The 22,370-nt window shown below is 25.4% G+C and overlaps 1 protein-coding gene across 1 annotated transcript; it reads right to left on the bottom strand.

The window, feature by feature from the left end:
• Positions 1-784: 784 nt before the first annotated feature.
• On the bottom strand, positions 785-22,367 carry LOC107445362 (proline dehydrogenase slgA). The gene is made up of 13 exons (XM_016059740.5): positions 21,654-22,367; positions 14,008-14,216; positions 13,638-13,675; positions 12,338-12,481; positions 11,129-11,193; positions 8,255-8,442; positions 7,511-7,592; positions 6,787-6,879; positions 6,323-6,469; positions 5,795-5,890; positions 4,222-4,406; positions 2,623-2,711; positions 785-1,678 (listed from the first exon to the last, which is right to left on the bottom strand). Exons 1-13 carry the CDS (start codon positions 21,960-21,962, stop codon positions 1,473-1,475), a joined length of 1,851 nt encoding a protein of 616 aa, XP_015915226.2. The 5' UTR covers positions 21,963-22,367; the 3' UTR covers positions 785-1,472.
• Between the last annotated feature and the right edge of the window lie 3 nt (positions 22,368-22,370).

Below are 22,370 nucleotides of genomic sequence, written 5' to 3'. Positions count from 1 at the left end.
GCTGTGGAATGGAAAGGTAAAATATCTAAAAAAAATAAGATAAAATAAAAGGCTCCACACTTTTTTGAGACTCCAACTTATACTCAAAATTATGAGAAAATCGTAGAAGTGTTAATATGTTTTTGAATAACATGTTTCTAATTTTTTTTATTTACTATAAGATGTAAAGATATTTTATACCACATAATATAAGTGTAAGAAATAAATTTTAACAAATATAATTATAGCAAACATAGAAATTGTGCAAAATACATAATTGAATAAAAATTCAGGCATGGATAACTATTCCTCTTTAGAATTTTCTTTTACATGAAAATGTGTTATTTTCAACATTTTTTTTTTATCTGGTTAGCTATTGATAAGGGTTTTTAAGGTTTAATTTTTTTTTAAATTTAATCACATTTTTCCTTTAGTAGTAATTCAAAAGTCAGATTTTCTTTCAATAATTTTCTGCAATTTAATATAGACATTTAAACATTAAAAACATTTAAATGTAATTAAGTTTATGATGAGTTATAACTTAAATAATTATAATATTCATTTGAGTAATATTTTTTGTTTACATAATTATGAATATTTGTCTAAATAATATTCGTAAAATGGAAAACTTTTTTCTTTTTTTCAATCTGTAGGAATTAACTTGTAACTACCTGGAAATAGAGTTTTATAAGTCTTTGACTCAACTGCCTTAGTTTTTGATTTAAGTAAAATTACTTTTTCTCAAGTTTCACTAAAAATGAAATAAAAAAAGGAAATTTGCTAAACGCAAATAAATGTACAAATAAAAATTCAAACAAGCACTTTATTTGGTAGTTCATTTACACAAATAGTTGTTAGTTTTTACTCAAAGTCTACAAAAACATAATGTATTTTATAACTTTAAAAACGACACAGAAGTAAAGTAAGAGTCAAATGATGATATGTGGTTTAAAAAAAAACAATGCATGCTAAACTTAAAATACAACATATTTTTCCCTAGTAGGAATTTGAGATTCAAAATGGTAGAGTAGGTTTAGTAATTCATAAAATGTAAATAACAGATATAACTAACATTAAAACATGTTATTGACAACTGCATATTACAAATATCTAAAATATATATTAATTTAAATAACGTAATTATTTATCATAAAATATATTTTGAGCTGTTTGTAATGCCTTTTTAATTTTATTATATACAAATTTTAAAAATAATTTTTAAAATGACATGGTCAGCTCTCAATATTTGGGTATATTTCTCTCCTCCAATAAGAAATATATATCACACATTAACTTTTCATTCAATAAAGTTCGATACTTCAAGTAGTGAGGGGAGAAATTTCTTTTTACAATCACAAGAGTTTTTAATTTCTGTAACCGTTTAAGTATTGAAGAAAATTAAATCAGAACATTTATCACAATGGTCATGTAAAACTCAATGAATTTATAACTATAAATTACATTAAAAAACCTAACAAACAAAAAATCTATATTCAGACAGGCTTGTAGTTTCCAACTGGTTTCTTGAATACATTTCCAGTGATCATTCTGTGTTGTATTTCATTCCACAGAAGTTTTCGTTCTCTGGCAGACTTTTTTAGCAAACAATGGTTCTCCTGAGCACGACGAGAAAGGTACGGCAATACTTCATCTACTGGACCGTAGGGGACATATTTATATACAGAATAGCCAGACTGCCCTATAAAAAAAAAAAGAATTAAACATTGTTGGGGCATTTTTTTTCTTCAAAATACGGCACAAAAATGACATGACAAAACAAGTATATCTTTCAGCAGACAATTTTTCACTTCTCAGATATCAATATCAATTTTCTTAACTATTTTATTAACACAATTAGGCACTAAATCTATGGTAATATCTTCAAAAGTAAAATATACACTTAAGAACCATCTATGCTTAGTTCTTTGAGTTTAAGTAAGACATTAAAACATTTATTTGCTAGCGGCACATAAAAGGGAATGAATATTAAAAGGATGAATATATTTTTGAATCTAGCATTGATTAATGATAAAACTTATAAACAAATATGTATGTTTTGAAATAATTTTTAATCTATCGGAAATCTGAAATAAAATTTTATGCCTATTTATCATACCAAAATATGTGTGATTATACACTTTGTTTTTTAAACTTTAATAAAAGTTCAAAAGAGAATAAAATATTTATTTTATTTAACAAGTATACCAGTTTTTAAGAAAAATATAAGAGGAAGAGAATAATTAAATTCAAATGGAGATAGGTTATGAGCATGTCGATGCACAAAGGATATTGTTGAATCGGATCAGACATACGACTTTTATTACGTATTTTACTAGATCTAGTAATGTATGAATGTTATTATTAAAATTACAATTGCTAAACTAGTATTTCTTTTGTTTCTTCTCATTCTTGTCTGGCAAGTATTAGACATCTATTTTTGAGCGTTTAAAACATGTTGACTTTTATTTTATATTTGAAATCAGTGTAAAGTTTTTTTTAATTAAGTAGACCTAGTATTTTTAAACCACATTTGGGTCTTTGTTATCCAGATCTTGTCATACAATGAAAAAGGAGGCCTCAAATGCTAAAATTATTCCCAACATAAGAGCCAAATTTTGAAATATATATATATATTCTACATACCTAATGGAAAACTAACATGATCACACATGCCATATAGTTGTCCAAAGCAAATTACTTTATGTTCAGGTTTAATTCCAAGCTCATCCATTCTATAAAAGAATTTTTAATATAAAATAAAACATGCAAATAAAAACATGAAAAATAAAACATGCAAAAAAAATTTTGATTTAAGGAAGAAAAAAAAAAGGATTTTTACAGAAATAACTTGGCATTTAGAAACTGGACACAGGGATACAGTAATAAATATCGAAGAAAATATTAATGAAGACATGAATATCTAAAAAGAGAAGAAAATTTTTAGGTATTTTTGAGGAATTGTATATTTGAACTTCTTGAATTTATCCCAAGTTTTGAGATTCAAATTATTTAGATTAATTGTATTTAATGATGGTAAGAAACATCATTAAATACAATTATCATTTCACACATTTTGCTATGGTCATAGTTAAGCAAGGATTTTGATGACCTAAAAATGCTCTGAAAACATTAAAAAAATTCTCTTATAATGGAACCAGAATTCAAATCTAAAAGATTTATCCCCTACCTTTATCTTAATAATTTGTGAATATGAATTAAAAATCAAGATGAAAATTTCATTGAAACTTGAAATAAATGTTAAGCATGGGAAAAAGTAACACATGGGGGTAAACAAAATTGCTGAAGATATTGAGAGTTATGACTTATTAGAAAGGCATCATTTAAAAGACCTGGTACCAAAAAAAAAAAAAAAAACTTGAAATGTAGTAGAATGCTAAAACCAAATGCCTCATAATCTATTAGGAAAATCTCTAAAATGCTTTAAATGAGAAAATCAATTCGAAAATGTCGATGTCATTTTAATCAGGGACTTACTAGTCTGAGAATGTATTTTATATACACTAATTTTTTCCTGTTAAGACTGTTCACAATAAGTGCAGACATCATTCTTACTTTTTATATTCTTTTTAAGATTATTTTACAATTCAAGAGTTCTTTTTAAATCTTTTTTAGAGCATTTTAGAACATAGCTATTATAATTTTGAGCAGAACTGAAGACTTGTGGCAATAGATAATCTGGCCACAAGTCTTTTAATTCTACTTGAAATTATAACAGCTCTTTCCAAAAATTTATAATCTTTGGTATGAGTAATAAACCACATTTTTTATACACAAAATTGACATTTATTCCATGAGACTAGTCTTTAGTATTGTATCTAAATTGGAATTTTTCAAGCTACCAAAATTTCCAATTGACAACAATACAAAACACAGAAACATCTTATTGCTTACATGAAAATAAAGATATTTTTCACTAAAAATACTTTTAAAAAAATACTCATCAATACAATTTGAAGATGAGGCTTATTATATATGAAGTCCAACAATTTTGCACAGAAATGCATGTTTTAACAGTAAATTAAAACAGCAATTACATCACTAAAATTCTTAAAACTAGCATCAATTAAATGATAAAAGGATTAGAATTGAAATAGGCATTTCAAAACGGTGAATTAGACTTGATGCAATTTACATAGATTGATTACGTTAAATAAAGTGATAATAGAAAACAAAATTTGAGTTATATGAACAATTCAAAAATAATTTTGTTAAATAACATACTTTTTTACAGCAAATCTAACAGTGTCCTCATTATGTGATGCAACCATAATAGCTGTTTTTCTGTCACCTTTTGTTACAATGCGGCCCAACAACTCAGTGAGTGTCTTATGATACATCTCTGTAGTTGCTTCAAATGTAGGATTTATAGGATCTTCATAACCAATTTGCTGAGCTCTCAAACGTTCCTTATTAAAGAAAATGAAAACTATAAAGTAAATTCTTTTTCTGCACACATTATAAAACTCTAGGTATAGTTTTATTTAAGTTTCAAATTTTTTTGCAAAAAATAAAAAATCTCAATTATAAAGGTATAAATCAAACATCACAAAATTTAAAATATTCAACATTTTCAAATTTTGAATTGAAACAAGTTCTAAATAATTGAAAAATGATTTTGGCTGAATAAATAATTTTTATCTAACTTACACTATTCAGTATTTCGTTACTGAACAGTTAATTTTTATTAACAGTAAAGTTTTAAAGAATAAAAAATATAGTTAAAAAATATAGTAAAGAATAAAAATATAGTTATAATAACAAAATACTTCCTTATATATAATTTATTTGCAAAGAATATTGCAGAAGAACTTAAATTTGTACCTGGTCTTCCTTATTTTAGATATTGAAAAAGCTTACTAAGAAATTTTAAAAGTTTTCTGAATAATAGCATTACACTATTTCTTAGATATTTTCAAATTATTATTCAAAATTAATTCTTAAAAAATATGAATAAAGCTCTTTAAATTAAACAAAATTGAAATTAAAAAAAAAAAAAATTCACATAAAAAATTTAGCTTATTGATCGTATATAAATAATTTTGCACATAGTTTTTAAACATAAAATTAGTTAAAAGGCGCATTATAGATCTTGTCAGCAATTTGCTTGCTCGAATATACCAATGAAATTGCTGTTTGATTTTATTAACTAGTTTCCTGTACATTACACATACATTTACATCACGATGTTCATTCTATCCCAAAGAAACACTTTACAATTTTACTTCATGATTTACAAATAAATAGCTGCCACAATGATCTCGAAAAATTTGATCAACATTTAAAATAGATAAAATATTTTTCGCAACAACAGAATTAATATCCATGATAAATATTTCAAGGTAATTTTATACTTTTTATGACCTTTAGTTACATGTTTTCTTTTATAGCAAACATAAAAAAATAAATAAAATAGGAGTAAAAAGTAATTCGGAGAAATTAAAAAACTTTATTAATTGAAAAGGTAAGTGGATGAAGGTTTTTAAGGACATTTTAGTAAACAAGTATGTCACTTAGTACCTTTATCCATTGAGACCTTTGCAATGTTAGCATAAAAATTAAGAAAAAATATGAATGACTAAAGAGAAAATATCTGTCACATATGTAAATAAGACAAAAATAAGATCTTTCTCCAAAAAATTTGTTCTTTTTTTTTTCTTCATCAAAATATCACTTATGCTCGTTTCTTACTAAGTTTTTCAATTACCATTTAAAACATGCTTTACTCAATTAATTAAACATTATAAATTAAAGACAAAATTGAAAACTTAAACTAAACATTAAAACTTTAAATTACTTGTTCCATATAAGCTCCTCTAACAAGTTTAGCACCAAAGTAAAATCCCTGACGATCAGCCAATTCTAAATCAAGAATAACACTGTTGTAGGACTCCTGCAAAGCACAATTAGAAAATCAAATTGATTACTCTGCTTCTTAAATGCTTCTATACTTAAAACTTTATTTCAGATCATTTAAAAATTGATGACTTTATTTAAAAATCAACAAATTGTTTTTTTTTTTAATGTGTAAAGCAAATTAATTAGCACAAACAGATAGGTTAAAAATTTAACTTAAAGCACAAAAAAAAATTTGAATACTAGAAACAAAATTTCTTAACATCATTTTTCCATAATACTATTGTAACTGAAAAACTTTCATATGAAAGTGCTTTTTAAAATTATTTTTTACAATAAATTTAAAAAAATACCAATAGAAAATTTTTAAAATTGATGAAATTTGAAATTCTAAGTATATCGCAAAGTTTAATATAAATATTTAGAAACAAATCCAGAAACAAAAATCACATAATTTCTTGCAATGTACCTTTAAATAACACTGATAAGTGTTGAATACAATGGCTTTTTCCTTGTTATATTTACGCATCAATTCCATAGTTATCCTATTGATAGCTGGTTGGAAATAAGATTGTTCTGCATCAATCATTACTCTAACATCTTTCTCACGAGCAATCTAGACATAAAAATTTGAACTTTAATTAAACATTTTCAAATTAACAATTGTAGTTTAATAATATTGCTATCAATTATTATCCTTCAAAATACAAAAATAGTAATAAGGATTAGTTTGTACATGTATACAAACATTAAATAGGATGAGTAAAGCAAGATGATGTGAAATGCAGTATATAGTTCAATACTGACATACTACTGTTTCAGTTTTATAAAGAAGAACCATTCTCAGTGTCAAAACACAGAATGAAAAAGAGAAACACAAAAATGCAGAAGTACAAACAAGTTACATCTAGGGAAAAAAAGGTTGAACAATACCTTAGCAATATGGTGCACTCTTCTCATCATATTACGAAACATTTCTTCCTCTTCTTCAGTTAAAGCTGATATAAGAGGTTCCATTTTACCACTCTATAAAAGAAAAAGCTCTTTAACAAGTTAAAATATTTTTATGTATACTAAAAATTTTTATACATAAATGCATTATTCACTTATTTTAAAATTTTGGCAAGATTGTTTTACATATATGACAGTAATACTAATACTTTCTTGTTCATTTTCTTTGTCACACAACTTAAGTTTTAATTTTTAGTCACTACAAACAATATTTCATTTAAAAAGAAAGAAATATTATAATACATATATATCAAATTAATATTTTATTTTGAAATGAAATACTTCAAATTATGAGTCTCATAAGATTTGTTAAAAATTTACTTAAATAAATAAATAAGTTGAAAAAGTAAAAAGTTGAATACTATTTAAAAAGTTAATTATTTACTCATTTATTTATTTCATAAATATTCTCGCTAGATTGTTCAATAATAAAAAGAAACTACCTGGGCATTATTAATTCCAGAGTTGAGAAGTGTTTAGTTTTTAAGATATATATAAACATGTAAAATGTCTAAAAAGCTGTTTTAAAAAGTTTAAGACTTTTTAACAAAATATAAATGCAACAATTAAATTATTTAAGTAGAAAAACATTAATGAATAATGCAAGTAATTAAAAAAAAATAAAGCAAAGCTTTATAGAAATTACCTTAATGTTAGGAACTTTAAATAGATCTGATATCACATAGTTCATGTCAACAAGGCCACTCCAACAAAAAAGATTCATTAATCTAAAAATAACAATTTTATAGAATTATTTAATATCAATAAAAAAATTTAAACATTATAATTCATTATCATAGTGTAATAATTTAGAATTAGTCATTTTTTTAAAGGTAATTTTTTTAAACCTAACACATTTTTGGAGTAATTCTAATAAAACAGTAAAAAAGCTATTTTAGTTACTTTTAACTTTTCCCCAATTTTTTTTTTACAATTTCCAAAACAAATATAAAAAAAGAAAAGAAATGAGGACAGATTTTTCTTTCTTTAGACCTTAATTTTTAAAGATTATTAATTTTTTCTTAATTTATTTTTCGTTAATTAAAAAATTATTATTAATAATTTTTTTTCTGTTAACAATAATCATAAAATACAAACAAGAGCCTATGAATTTCCATCTAACCGAATTCAATAACAAAAAATAACCCTTTCAATCCAAAAATTGCAAATTCAATCCAAAAAATTCTATTTTACGTAAAAAATAAGAGAAATTTGGAGGGAAACTAGTTTACAATAATCATGATTTTCAGTACATTCCTAAACAGTAAAAACATTTGCCTTATGCTTATGATGGGAAGTTTTTCTGTATCTTCTGTAAAATTTTTGAAATTGGATATAGTTTTGAAACCAGGCCTCATTTTAAAAATATAAATTTTTTTTAATTAGTTACCCCTTTTTATCATAGTCCATGTGTTCAAAAAACTCTTTCAGCTCCTTTTTTGTAGTATTTATATTGTGATCCTCCAATTTATGCTCTAGTATTTCAGGAGTGACATTAGCATATGCCATAGAACGCTCAACTCCAGTTATATTTTTGAAGTATTTCCTTGTTTGTGCAATTACTTCAGACAGTTGCATCTGTAAATTAAACAAACTATCACACGACTAGAAAAATATACATTGCACAAAAATATTAAATATATTCTTCAACCTATGAGCTTAAAATAAGTCTTAAATTATACAAATATGTGTTGCATATTGTGAATGGTGCTTGTTTAAAAATCAGGTCTCAGTATCCCGATAATCACCTGACTAACACACATGACTTTTTTTTAGAATCCTTATTGTACCTTTTAACCAGTGTTTAAAATACATGGTATGAATTATGGTGGCTTGTTTTTTTTTTTTCTTTTTAGCAGAATTTTTTCAAGCGTTAACAAGTACCTTTCTACAAGATAATTTTAATAATAACAAAGATGTATGTTACAAATTTAAAGTAACAAAACACTGTGCTTGCAAAAAAAAAAACTATATAATTTTTTAAATTGAATATGTAATATTTTTATTCAAATATTGTGGGCGATATACTCAATTTTGATGGGGGGGGGGAAACATCCTAAGTATCTTCCTTACCGCATTTTCCAAATCATCATCACATTGAAAAAAAAAACTCAGAAAATTAGTAGCAATAACTACCTAAAAGCAGATTTAGGACGAAATCACACTAATCAGACTCTTCAAAAAGGAATTACTCAAATGAGTCTTTTGTTTCGAGATTTGATTGTTGTAATAAATAATATCATATGAAAAATATCGGGTTTAAAAACTATGTGGAAATCAAAAGCAATAACTGCCTAAAAAATTTTTTAGAATCATTGCCTTAAAAAGTAAATACTCAAATGCACGATTCAAACTTTTCATATCATCTGAAACATATTGGGATATTTAAAAACCACGTGAAAATAAATCAATATCAATAACTGCCAAAAACACATAGATTAAGGATACTATTTGTGTAAATTGAGCATGTCAAAAAGTGATTATTTAAATGTGATATTCCAACTTTAAAAGTAAATTTCTGCAGAAAAGAAAACTAAAAAATTGTATTTCTCAAACGAAAAAATTTTCTGCATGAACTCTAACATTCTGCGACAATGTCGATACAATTACGGAACAGGGGTACATGATATACCCCATATTAACAAAATAACAAAGCTATGAAATGAGATTGTTTAATCTGAGTAGCATATTCTCTTTATTTTTCTAAGTTTTAATTTTATTTTAAACCATCCCTACGTTGCTGATTATCATTCATTTTTTCCATTAATTTTAAACAATCTTTCAAATTGAGCATTAAAATAGGTTATGCTAGAGTACATGTTTTGCTCTTATATTACTAGAAGCCACCCTAGTTTTTACAAGTATAATTTTATGCATGTTAGAATAAAAAAGAATTCATTTTCTTATCTTCAGTGATAGTACAATCAAGAAATGTGGTTTTAATTTTTATTTAAGCTTCATTGGACACCATTCCCAAAGAAATGAAACCAGACATTGCAAGAATAAACTTCTCCTATTCAGGCAGAGTACAATGAGAAAAAAAGGACAGTAAAAGAATGAATAGGAGGATATTAAGCCGTGTGAAGAAAGAAGGAGAGAAAAAAGAAGCAAATCAAAAACAAGGAAGTGACAAAAGTAGAGAAGAGAGAAAAAGAAATATAAAAAAAAAGCATAAGTCAAAAATGAAATACTTAAACAAGATTTCTAGGCAGCAAGCAAGATTTCAAAGCATTAAGAATTGTTTATTATTATTAGTATTTATTGTATTTTTTTTAAATTTAAAATATGGCTACATTTTATTAAAAAAATAATAAAGTAGCATTGAAAATAATCTTAATACTTTGAAATTGCAAAAAATCTACTAGAGTCCAAAGACAGTTTAGCAATTTTAGGATTTAAACACTTTTTGGTTCGAAACAGAATTTCAGTTTTAGCAAACTCTTTAATTGGGTTCTTTCATTTTGTCCAATATTAGATAAGTAATTTGAATTACAAGAAATACAATAGATTTCATATTTTCAAAGATCTGAAATTGGAAATTCTTCCTGAAATATGCAGAATTTTTCTGTGTATGATGTCTTTAACCATTTTAATAATTACTCACGTACTTACAAACAATTTCACAATAAAAATTTATAGAAACAAAAGTTTTAAAAAAAACTAATGATTAATTACAAGAAATACAAAAGATTTCATATTTTCAAAGATCTGAAATTGGAAATTCTTCTTGAAATATGCAGAATTTTTCTGTGTATGATGTCTTTAACCATTTTAATAATTACTCACGTACTTGCAAACAATTTAACCTTAAAAATTTATAGAAACAAAAGTTTTTAAAAAAAACTAATGATTAAAAAAAAAGAAAAACTTTAAAGAAAAAATCATATCTTCAATCTTTTTTAAAAATGAGAACTTATTCTTAGTATTAGTAACACAATCATCTGGTTTCAATGAGTTTTAAATAGACCTTAAAACTACTAATAATCATAATATGTAGAAAATGGGAGAGGCAAACTTAGGTATACCTATTATACAGTTGAAAATAATTAAAACTGAGATTAATTCATAATTATTATTAACAATTATCTTAAGCTAAAAACAAATCTGAATGCATTGTAATGCTTTAACGAACAACAAATTGCAAGCAAATCAATTCATCGTATAATTATGTATATTTACCATACACATAATTGTATTTATAAGAATAAATTTATTTAAATGGAATTTAGCAAAGCATATTATATTACACACAAGAAAAACCTACCAGAAGTTGAGGTCTTCCAAGTGCCGTCAATTTGATAGCAGCAAAACCTGTCGATTGAGTGGTACCTAAATAAAACAGATTTGGTATGATCAAAATGAAAATTGTAACTAATTATCTTGCAAGACTTTTATAAAAATGTATAGTATACTATTAACTTTATTGTTTGTTGTATAAAATATATAACTCTTAGATACGGACGAATCAGAATTTCTTTTAACAAAAATAAACTTGAAAAAACAATTAAAAATATATGAATGCCTGATTGAGAGATTACAAGATTACAAGATTGAGAGATAAGTTACAAGAAAGATTTTAAAAAAAAGTGGCAAAAATCTGATAATGTGTAAAGTATACAATTTTTTTATATTTTGCAAACTATATACATCAAAAAATTCCATGCTAATTTAAATCTTTTATTAAATCTATTAAATTAGCATTTTGCATAGTAATTACAGCAAAACTATTTTCTGCTTTCCAGAAAGCTGGTTGCAACTAGCGCTATGTTGCTACTAGTTACGAAATTTAGAACTATTTTAACATTGTATTTTTTAACAATTTATTGATTTTCTAATGTAACAATACAGCAAGCATCACCTTTTACTTTTAAAATTCAGTTCTTATAAATTACATTTAAAATGGCTTCGTCACTTTGTAGAGGTTTTGAGCACCCTGTAAGTAATATGATTTAACGTTTGCAGTCATTGAAAACGTTATAATGTTACAATAACACCCCCACTTCACAAAGCTGGCAGAAGTCAAGAGTCTGTTTATTTGAAGGATGTCTAGTTATCTAGACTCAAAATCTAGTTATCTAGACTCATAAGTTTAAAATCTACTATTAAATACAAATGAAATATTAATTAAATTAATTAAATATTATTTAAATATTAATATTAATTAAATATTAATATTAATTAAATATTAATATTAATTAAGTATTAATATTAATTAAATATTAATTAAAATATATTGAATTTAAAAGCTTTGAAGCATTTTAATTTCTTATTTAAAAATAGAAACAATCTGAATGACTGACACAAATGTGTAAAATTTCAATAAATAAAATAAAGCATCAATACATTTTAATAACAACCTTCACGGGCTTTCTAAAATTGAGCTTAATATGAACATTTTGAAAACTTAGAAACTACCATAAAAAGAAAATTACCAATGTAGAATAAAAGAGATTTTAAATTTGAGAATAATTACCTGCAACAGCATTAATACATTTAAGAAAAATCTCCATGTTTTTTTCACATTGAGCCTCATCCAGATAAAAATAAGTTCTAGCAACAGGACAGAATTTTCGTCTATCAGCAAACTCTTCATATGGCTGATACTGCTTCATTTCACCTTTAATATAAATTGAATTCTAATAAGTAATTAAAAGAATATCAGTTAATATCAAATATAAACTAAAAATATGCATATATGCATACGTTCATCTTCTTTTTACGCAAATATCAATATTTTTCACTATGAAATGGCAGAGGTCAATACAATTTCAATTAAAGTGACATTTCCAAAAAAAAATATTTTTTTTATTTATTATATTTAGTTTCTGTTAGAAGTATAAAGGAAATGAGGTACTAAAAATAGTAAATTAACAAAAAGGATATAGTTGCACTAAACCTACTTTTAAAATAAGAACAATATTAAACTTATTATTTAAATGCTAGTAGTGTTTTGAACATTCCCTGCAAAAAATATGACATTTTTTTAAAAAATAAAATGATATAAATCTGTTATACTTAAAAAATTTAGCAAATTTTTTGAATCCTATTCAAAATTCTCTAAAAATAAATAGATAAATAAAAAGGTAAGATCAAAATAATAAACAAGAATGTAGTAAGAAAAGGTTTTAAGGATTATAATTTTTTTTTCGATTGCAATATTTGAGATAATCTTCCATAATCTGTAAGAACAATAATTTTTGAAAATATGTGTATAAAATTGTAGTTATACACTTTCTTTGTATTATTCAACTTTTATTATGTCATTTCTGAAAATATGCATCATACTATATTCCATTAATTAAAAAATAATATATGAACTTAAAATTAACATTTTCAATTAGTTTCGGTTTTTGGAAGCAAAGTACAAGCTTTATAGTAGGCCAAAGAAAAAAAATCGGAACAGTTTTTAAAAAAAACTGGACAGTTAATAGAAGCAATGAATCTTGCAGTTAAGTCTATATGCCTGTGCAATGCATATAATTAGTGAAAAATCCCTATGTTAGAACAATCTGATTTTGCTATTTTTCTAGCTTCATTAATGAAAATAAAAAGATGTTGAATCTAAATCTTTCGATTCTTCAAATCGATTATTTTAAAATCTGCATTAGTACTCGTAGAAAATGGGGTATTTTGAGCATATGCAAAAATTAAAACAGAAATCTAAAAATTAGGGCAAATACAGACAAAATAGTATATCAAGACAACTACAAACACTGCAAAATAGCAAAGAATTCTCAACTAATTAAAATGATAGATAAATTTATTCTACGTACCAAGTTTTCCATCTTCAGATGCTGATGACAAGCAACCACTAAAAGTAATTCAAATACTTATTAAACAATATATTATAAACTTTAAATAAAAATTATAAAATTAAAATTATGCCAAAGCAAAATTACACAATTCGTTAAAACAACTTTTAAATGATGTTTATTAAACAATTTTACGTGATTTTTTTTAACACAGATATTATTTATGCAACTTGAAAAAAAAATGGAATATAAAGAGAGAAAAAAGTTTTAAAAAATATGGTGTGAATTGGAACCAGACTGATTTGTGGAACAAAACAAATTCAGTCTTAAGATATTTATAAATGTGAAACAAATTAAGCCTAATGAAAAAATATATATTTGATTATTATACCTCATTTCAGCTTCCCTAGCTTGCTGCTCACTTAAATCCTCTTCAGCACTGTAATCCAAGATGCTTTTTACACCAAACGAGCGCATTCTTTGAATAACAGGTTGTATTTCTCGTTCATTTTCCCCAGCAACAAAATGTCCATAAAAGGAATTTTTCATCAATGAATTGAACAGTGACCGGCCAAGTATGCGTTTTCCAAACTTAAGCAGCTGAAATAGGGGGGAAAATTAAACTTTTTACAAAGTCTATTAAAACAAGTCAAAAGGCTTGGAGCAATGTAATATTGAAAAGCCAAATTTTTTCCTAAAGAAATGGTTCAAATGAAATGGTTTCCTAATATTAAGTATTTCCATAATTTCAGGAAATAGATAACACAATACACAGAAACATCATTGCAATAGAAATTGTGGAGTCTTTCACCCAAAATGTTCTTAAATCCTCTCTTGAACATGTAGCATATCCTTTTGAGACACGGTATCTAATATATTGAACATCATTTTGCATAATTTTATCACTAGAGAAATAATGATATAAGGTTTTATTCCGCACGCATGCCTTTACAAAGCAATTGTCTATGAAAAAATATAATTGGTTTTACCTTCATTAGTTGTAATGAAATTGAATTAGTTGAATTACAATTAAATATATAAGAAAGGTAAGAAATTCGATTTAAGGAACTTTTTGGACAGTTTTATGGAAAATAAATAGTTTATTATTTGAGTCATTGTGGATTTTGTTTCATGTCCAAATGTGAAGAAATACAAAATTGAAATATCATTAAGTACGAAAAATTAAAATACATAACTTCAATTAATGGAATTTTTTTAAAAATAAATTTATTGTATTTATGAATTTATTTTCTTTTAAACTTCATTTTTCCAAGTACATTTTTTGCGGTTTCAGGTGGCTAATACTAAAAGCTCAATAATTCATAAATTTAAAAAAAAATTCTGTTTTTGTAACAACTTTAACAAAATATAATTAAAACAATAAATAAAACGAGATATCTTTATAACTTTGGAACAACACCTAAGAATATAATCAATAAATAAATAATTTAAACTTTTTAAATTTATTTTTCAGGTAGTATTTTTTTATATCTATAAAATATCGTACATATTAAAATTTGCGGATAAAATAAATCAGACACCTATTTTTTTTTTTTTTTTTTTTTGCTGGAACAAATCATATATATCGATAAAAGATAGTTTTATAATCTGTTAAAAAATAATTCTCACGATAAAAATGTAAAAGTTCATATTTTCTCTTTATAACGTTTACCTGCAGAGGAAATATATTACCTATAATAAGTTAACTGTTTTTCTTTAGAAGAAAAAAAGGATTTTTAAATGAAAATTATGGATTAGAATTAAGGGAAAGAAGATACAAAGTATGATTTTTAAAACAACATTTTGTATTATTTTCTACTAATGTTTTTATATCTTCTAAAGTTTTTGTTATTGTATGCAATCTATCCTTCTTCCATGATGTTTTTATTTCTAATACATATTTAAACTTCTCAAACTCACTAAAATGCTGCACAATCTCCATTTAAAATATTAAAATAAGACACTTTAATCGTAAAAAGTTTAAAAACTCAATTTTTTACTTTACAAGCATCACAAGTCAGTACACTTTAGTGCTAAATAATTATTTGATACAAGCATGTAAAGATTATAGAATAAATCTATTTTTTTTTCTTTTAAACAAAATGTGTGAAATTAGTAACGATGAAAAATAAAAGAAAAAATACATTTTTAACACTTTTAAAATGAGAAAAGTTGTGAAAATAAAAACCAACGTAAAATTACGCGAGTTTATGAATATCATCATTATAAAGTTTAGCTTTCACGTCATAAATGTAATTTAGAGCGTAAAAAGTGAGTTTAATGAGTTAACCTGTCAACTTCTTTATTTACAAAAACGTAACTCAAAACATAATCACATTTTTATGGGCAGTAAAGGTTTCGCCATATAAAAGTAGAAAAGATAGTAAAAGCTCCATAACTTTTCAATAAAACCAATACTAGCATAATCAATTTTTTTTCCCCTTCAAAAATTAAGTTTTATAATGAATACTCTCAACTAACAGTTATCGTTTTTTTTAACAAATCAACAGCCTTTATTTTAAGTTTTATATGCAAATATTAAATGAATATTAAATATATTTACTATTATAAATATAAAACTAACAAGTCTATATTTTTATTTATTTATTTATTTATTTTAATGAATAGCGCAAAAATTGCATTTAAGAAAATGGGCGTAGCATGAAATGAGAGTTCGGAATAATGATTAATTCTCAAAAAGCGCATTAAAAAAAAAAAAACATATTTGCTTAATATGATCGTTTGGCGTAACTAAAAATGAGCAATTAAGAAAATGAACTTAGCAAGAAATTTGTGTTTGAAAAAAATAAAGAACTTAAAATGTATGTTTAAGAAAATGATAATAGCTCGAAATGCGCTTTTGAAAATTTAACTTAGTAAAACTCAAAATAATAATATTAACATTTAATAAATAATCATATGAACGTCTAAGTATTTGTATCATGCCTCTGCAAAAATTAAACAAAAAGGGATCAATTTTTCATGTATGATTTTTTGACAAGCTTTCCTTGCATGTTATAGCACAAAATCTCATCCAGGCACAGGGCCCAAAATTAATCACAATCAGGTCCTGAATTTAAATACACTATCTGTGCATAGTTTAACATTTTATGAAGTCTTAAAGGAAATGGAATTTTCATTGAAATCTAATATTATCAGAGAATAAACTATTTGGTGGTTAATCCGACAATGATCACACGAAAATAAAATCACTATGCAATTGGAGAAAAAAAAAAATAATACAAGATTTAAGAACTATCAAGAAAGCAGTAGAGGAATTCTAGATATTCAACAGATGAACTCACAAAATCAGCCGACGTTTTTCATTTAAACAGACGACTATTTTATGATTTAGAACAGAGAAAGGCGTGATTGATGAAATAAATGTGTCATCACCCGACTTAAAGAATGTTCATGTAAGTGATCATACACTGGGAAAAAGAAAAAGAAAAACTGAAGGAAATAAAATCAGGAATACTAAACAATTAACCTTATCTAAAGGTTATTTAAGGCGATATATTATCGTATATTTTGCTCTCTTAGTTAAAATAACATACAATTAATAGAATTATTTAACTGAAATAAAAAAATTTCACATTGGAAGTCTTATTGCTAAAATGTTTTAAATAGAATGCAACTAATTCCAAAAGTAGAGTAAGCTGGATATAAAGGCACAGTGAAATTGAATGTGATAATGATTAGGCTGTCAATAGAAGGGTGGTTTTTTTTTAAAATACACACTAACTAATAATGTTCTAATTGTTCTTTTTTTTTTTAGTTTTAATTTTTTACTATCGCTTTAATTATACTTTAAATCATATGTACACATAGATTAAAATAATTGAAAAAATTATACTTTACTTTAAATTTTATATAATTCTATGTGAGCCTAAATTTTTTAACAGTCGCCCTGAATACTTTCTTAAATCCCCGAGAATATAATAAAATGTATTGTTTAAAATCACAAAAGTCGGAGTCGGTCATACTGCACGAAATTTAACAACATTTATTACACTAGGCAAAATTGAAATAAAAAGTTGCGTCACTGAACTGAAAAACTGAAATTAAATGGTGTTACAATTTAAGTTCAGCAATCAAATAAAGAAAAACGGAGAAATAAAAAACACTTAGGTTCCTGCGAATCACGGAACCAGAGTTCGACCAAAGGGATCCTTAAGAAAAAGATATGAAATAAAGGTCCAGCTTTATTAAATTGGGAGAAATAGCATTTTATAATTTTTAGAACTTCTACTGATTTTCTCATAAAAATTTTAACCAATAAAAATATGCAGTTAATAAATTTGATCAGGTCATTTAATATTGTACAATTTTTTAAGTTCAAGATATCTTGACTTTTATATATTTTTTTTATTTTTAATTTATATTTAATGTTTGAAAACTGAAAACTAATGCGAAAACTAATTTGGATTATAAAATCAGTGTTTGATTTTAATAAATATTCCAATAAAATATTTTGTTTTTGCATAAATTACGGGGGAAAAAAATTTTTCTCCTCAGAAATCTAAAACTAAACAAATGCATAATACCAAATTGCACTTCAAAAAAGTGAAAAAGCTGATTAATTATGCCAAAAAATTCTAGAAAAACGTTCGCTATTTGTTCCCTATTTTGATCGTGCAACTACCTTCTATTTTATATGTTCCGAAAGATATTGAGGATTGTAAAGTAAATAGCTACGAGTTGATTTCATCAAGTCATAGTATATGTAATTATGTTAATGTTAAGGGAAACAACACAAAATGCACGTCAAGCTACAGAAATTAAGATTTTTTTCCTGCTCTTAATGTAAATGTTTGAAGAAATAGAAAGCCTGTTCCTCAACGCTATTTTTTATGAATTTGATTCGAAATAGTTGCACAGTCAGCAAAAGTAATTAGAGCGAATGTCATACAGTAAAGACGCGTAAAGGGCATTTACTAATGGAAAAGAAATAAGTCTAGTTCTCTAGGAATTAATAACTAGAAATAAGTCTAGTTATTAATTCCTTCCACGTATCTTCATAAATGAAGTTGAACGACTTTTTTGTTAATATTTTCTATGACTTGAAAATTCAATAAGAAAAATTAGCTTACAAAAAACAAGTTTGGATTTTTATTTTTAACTTCACTGCGGTCAAGAGTTGCAAGACAAAAGTTTCAATTCATTCCATTATTACAATTTTTATATTCAGAATTATGAAGAGAATTATACAAAGTTTAAAATCTGGCATTCTAATAATAGACTGTAGAAAACTTAGCGACGACATATAGCATGAAAGAAAGTATAAAATATTTCACTCATTATCAAGGCCACATTATCTAGGCATTCTATAGAACGGCAAAGAAAGAAATACGTCAGACATTCCATAGAATATCGGCGTTTGATACTTAGGCCAGTAACAAATACAATTGCGCATATCAGTCACGATAACACAAACACCAATTCATGCTTTTTGATTATTTTAATTTCAGATGAAAAAAAAAAAAATATTGCATATGTAACTCATTTTAATTTTTGTTTTGAATGTGGGTTTTGATGGCCCAGGGTCCAACTTGAGCATCGCCAGATTAAACTGGTATATCGATCAGAAGGTCAGCATTGCAATTTATATTTCTTAATGAAATTCAATTAAATATTATCGATGATTTAATCCCCACTTTTTTTCTTCTTTTTTTCATTGAAAAGAACTACGTTTTCAAAAAATTTATATTTTTCACTAAACAGTTGTAACTGTTCAAATAAATATTGCATTACACCTTACAACTAGAGGACTGAAATAAGTTCATTGATTGTTCGAAAATGAGGCAGACAATAAATTGCGATGAATTATTTTCATAATTTTAATCACCGATTTCAAAAAATAATGTCTTTTTAACTTGAAAATATTAATTTCTCCTTCTAACGCATGTACACTTGAAAAAAAAACTTTCTCATTCTTTTCACATTCCCGTCAATCCTTTTTCTTTTCTTTTTTTTTCTTTTCCCGACTAACATTTTTCATAAGTAGGGCGCCGTCCAGAGAAGAACGATACGGAAAAGATCATACGATCTCATCAAGTTCAAGGACTTGACTGTTAGTTTATCGCTTACATCCACTAAAAAATTGAATAAGTGATTTCAAAAAAGTTTAATAAATTAATCAGATAAATTAACGCAAAATTCGAGTGTTTTCATGAAAGATCATTAATGTTTTAAAGCTTTAAGTGCACTGAAACATTAATCTACATGTTTGTAACAAATTAGAGAAGAGAATAAACTACAAATGCTGTATAAAATTTATATCCAAAAGGTTTCATAACTATTATACGTAGGTTTAATTCTCATAACTTAATCATGTAGTATGCAATAACTTGTTTGCAAATTGACGCGTTAATCGAATTTTTCAACTTAGTCTGATAGTTTCTTTAACGGAGTTTAATTTCAAATAAAGAACCTGTGAATTTTAACGAAAGATTTCCTTGCAATTTAATTTTAATCAAAATCATTTTTTACAAATACTATTTTATAAATTTTTTAAAGGAAATTATAATTTGTATATTCAAACTACTTAAAAATACTGAAATACTGTACTCGTTATTTTACAATAAATGTTTAAAAATATGGGGCAAATATTTTAATACAATAAAAAATATTAGGAAAATAATAATTTTTACTTGGTTGTTTTTATTGAATTGAAGCTATTCTTAAATAATCGATAAATTATTCTCAATATTCGAACCCCGCCGACCGAAGTTAATCTGTCGGGGTCACAAAGTTCCCATAACAAATCAATATTTCTGGAGGAGCTGAATTGGAGATCGATCGTTCTCTGGTTCATGTCAAAATTACGATGAATGAATGAAGTATGGATGGGTGCTTCGCGTAAAACGGACTGTGACGTGTGTGTGGCTGAAGTCGTATTCTCGGCCATAGATGGCGCCACTGAAAACAAGTAAAGCATCCTCTGATTAAAAATCGCGTGGATTCCCCAGAGCAGGCTTGCTAGTATTGGCAAGCGACATTATAGTAACATAACATGCAAGTGCAATTTTAATATAATAATGAATTAGGGATAAATACTTCAGTGGTATTTTATAAAAATAAAAAAAAAAATAGGAATATATTGAACAATTCTTATTGTATAGGAAAAATAAGATTGATTCACAACAATAAGTAAGTATAAAAATAAAATAATATTTAATATTGGGATTAAAGGTTAGCAAGATTTACATAAAAATATAATCTTAAAAAAATCAAGCAAGTATGCAACGAAAATTATTATTAGCAACTGCATTTATATTGTTCATTCACATTACGTAATATGTTTAATAACTGTAATTTTTTAGAACAAAATAATTGTTTTAAAGAAAGTGATGGTTAAAATTTATAACAGAAAAATAATTTAAATTGAGATTCTGTATAAAAATCTATTAATATAATTACATAAACTCAAGAATTAATAAGTAAATTATTATTTTATTTATTGATTGATTGATTTTTTTAAGCTCAGCCACTAGGCAAATTTCTAAAAATACATAATACTTAACTGGAAAAAATTAACATTATCATAAATAGTACAAAACATATCATTAATATAAATTAATTTACTTAATTTTTTAATAATTTAAAAAAATTAATTATTACAATAAAATAAATCATAATTACGCATAACATGAAAAATATTTTAAAAAAAGGTATATTGTTGTTTTTTTTAATTGCACATTTTGAATAAAAAATTAAAAATTTAGATTTAAAAAAAAAAAAAAGACCGTAAATAGCCGAATTTAATTAATTTAAATTTTCAACAATTTTACAAATTAAATCAATACAATAAAAAAAGCCATGAGTAAATGTAATAAAAGTTAATTATTCTTAAAAATCATGAATTTAATTTTTAAAAAAAATTTTAAAAAATAAGGAAAATCTCGAAATTTGAGGAAAAATATACATTTAACATCGCATTTCGCACACAATTTTTTTTTTTTTTTTTTTTTTTTTTTTATTAAATGAAAACTAGTAAAAATAATAATGCGGAATCAACTTAAATCAGAATCTTACCTTTTGGTTATTCTCCACCAAGAAATCGTAAGTCGATAACTTGAGAACCATGAGAGCTCGGACCAGTTCCCACGTGGTTTTACTCTTGTAAGCATCTTTGGCATTTTCAAACGTCAAATCTAGAACATCTTTTTGGTACTCCGTAGTATCATTTGAAGTTGTTGACGTTTCAGGAGTTACCACTGTAGCTGCTGTAGACTTCCAGCAAACTTGACCACTTCCTATATCATTTCTCAAAATCGAATAAGCAATCGAAAGATATTTAGGGTTCGATTTAGGTATTATAGAAACCACGCCGCATGTCGCCATCTCAGACTACAGATTTGAAGAGGAGTGTTGTAAAAAAGAGCGAAATCGGAAACGGATGCGCGTTATTTTAACTGCTCAATCACTATTTGCCCGAAAACTCGTACACAAAGACACACCTCTTTGAAGTTGATGTTTTATTTCTACACCCTTTCAGGCTATTGCGTCCCAATTCTTGCGGTCTGGGTTATCGTGCGTCACAGGTTGGAGAAAATAATTTTCACCTGTCAACTTGAAAGCAATGGGAATAAATGTAATTCAAATCTATCAGCTGTTTCGGAATAAGATATCTCTTAATTGTTTGAGTGGAAAAGAGATCGAGTTGGAAGTTATATAGTCTGAGTGATGAATTTTATCAGGAGTTCGGCTACGGGGAGGGCGATGGAAAATTATAATGGAAAAAAGTTTGCT

This window comes from Parasteatoda tepidariorum, chromosome 3 (genome assembly GCF_982258835.1).
Source record: "Parasteatoda tepidariorum strain Cologne lab strain chromosome 3, Ptep-v5.0, whole genome shotgun sequence".
Taxonomy (NCBI): domain Eukaryota; kingdom Metazoa; phylum Arthropoda; class Arachnida; order Araneae; family Theridiidae; genus Parasteatoda; species Parasteatoda tepidariorum.
Note: the sequence above shows the minus strand (reverse complement) of the source record. Positions and strands in the feature narration are given on the sequence as shown.

What these genes read in the sequence shown, in the direction of transcription:
- LOC107445362 (XM_016059740.5), bottom strand. Translation starts at nt 21,962, where the DNA reads ATGGCGACATGCGGCGTGGTTTCTATAATACCTAAATCGAACCCTAAA. An exon ending in TTAAAGTTCCTAACATTAAG is followed by an intron (nt 6,880 to 7,510) that starts GTAATTTCTATA and finishes TTTCTTTTATAG; the next exon opens with AGTGGTAAAATGGAACCTCT. An exon ending in TCATGTTAGTTTTCCATTAG is followed by an intron (nt 1,679 to 2,622) that starts GTATGTAGAATA and finishes TTTTTTTTATAG; the next exon opens with GGCAGTCTGGCTATTCTGTA.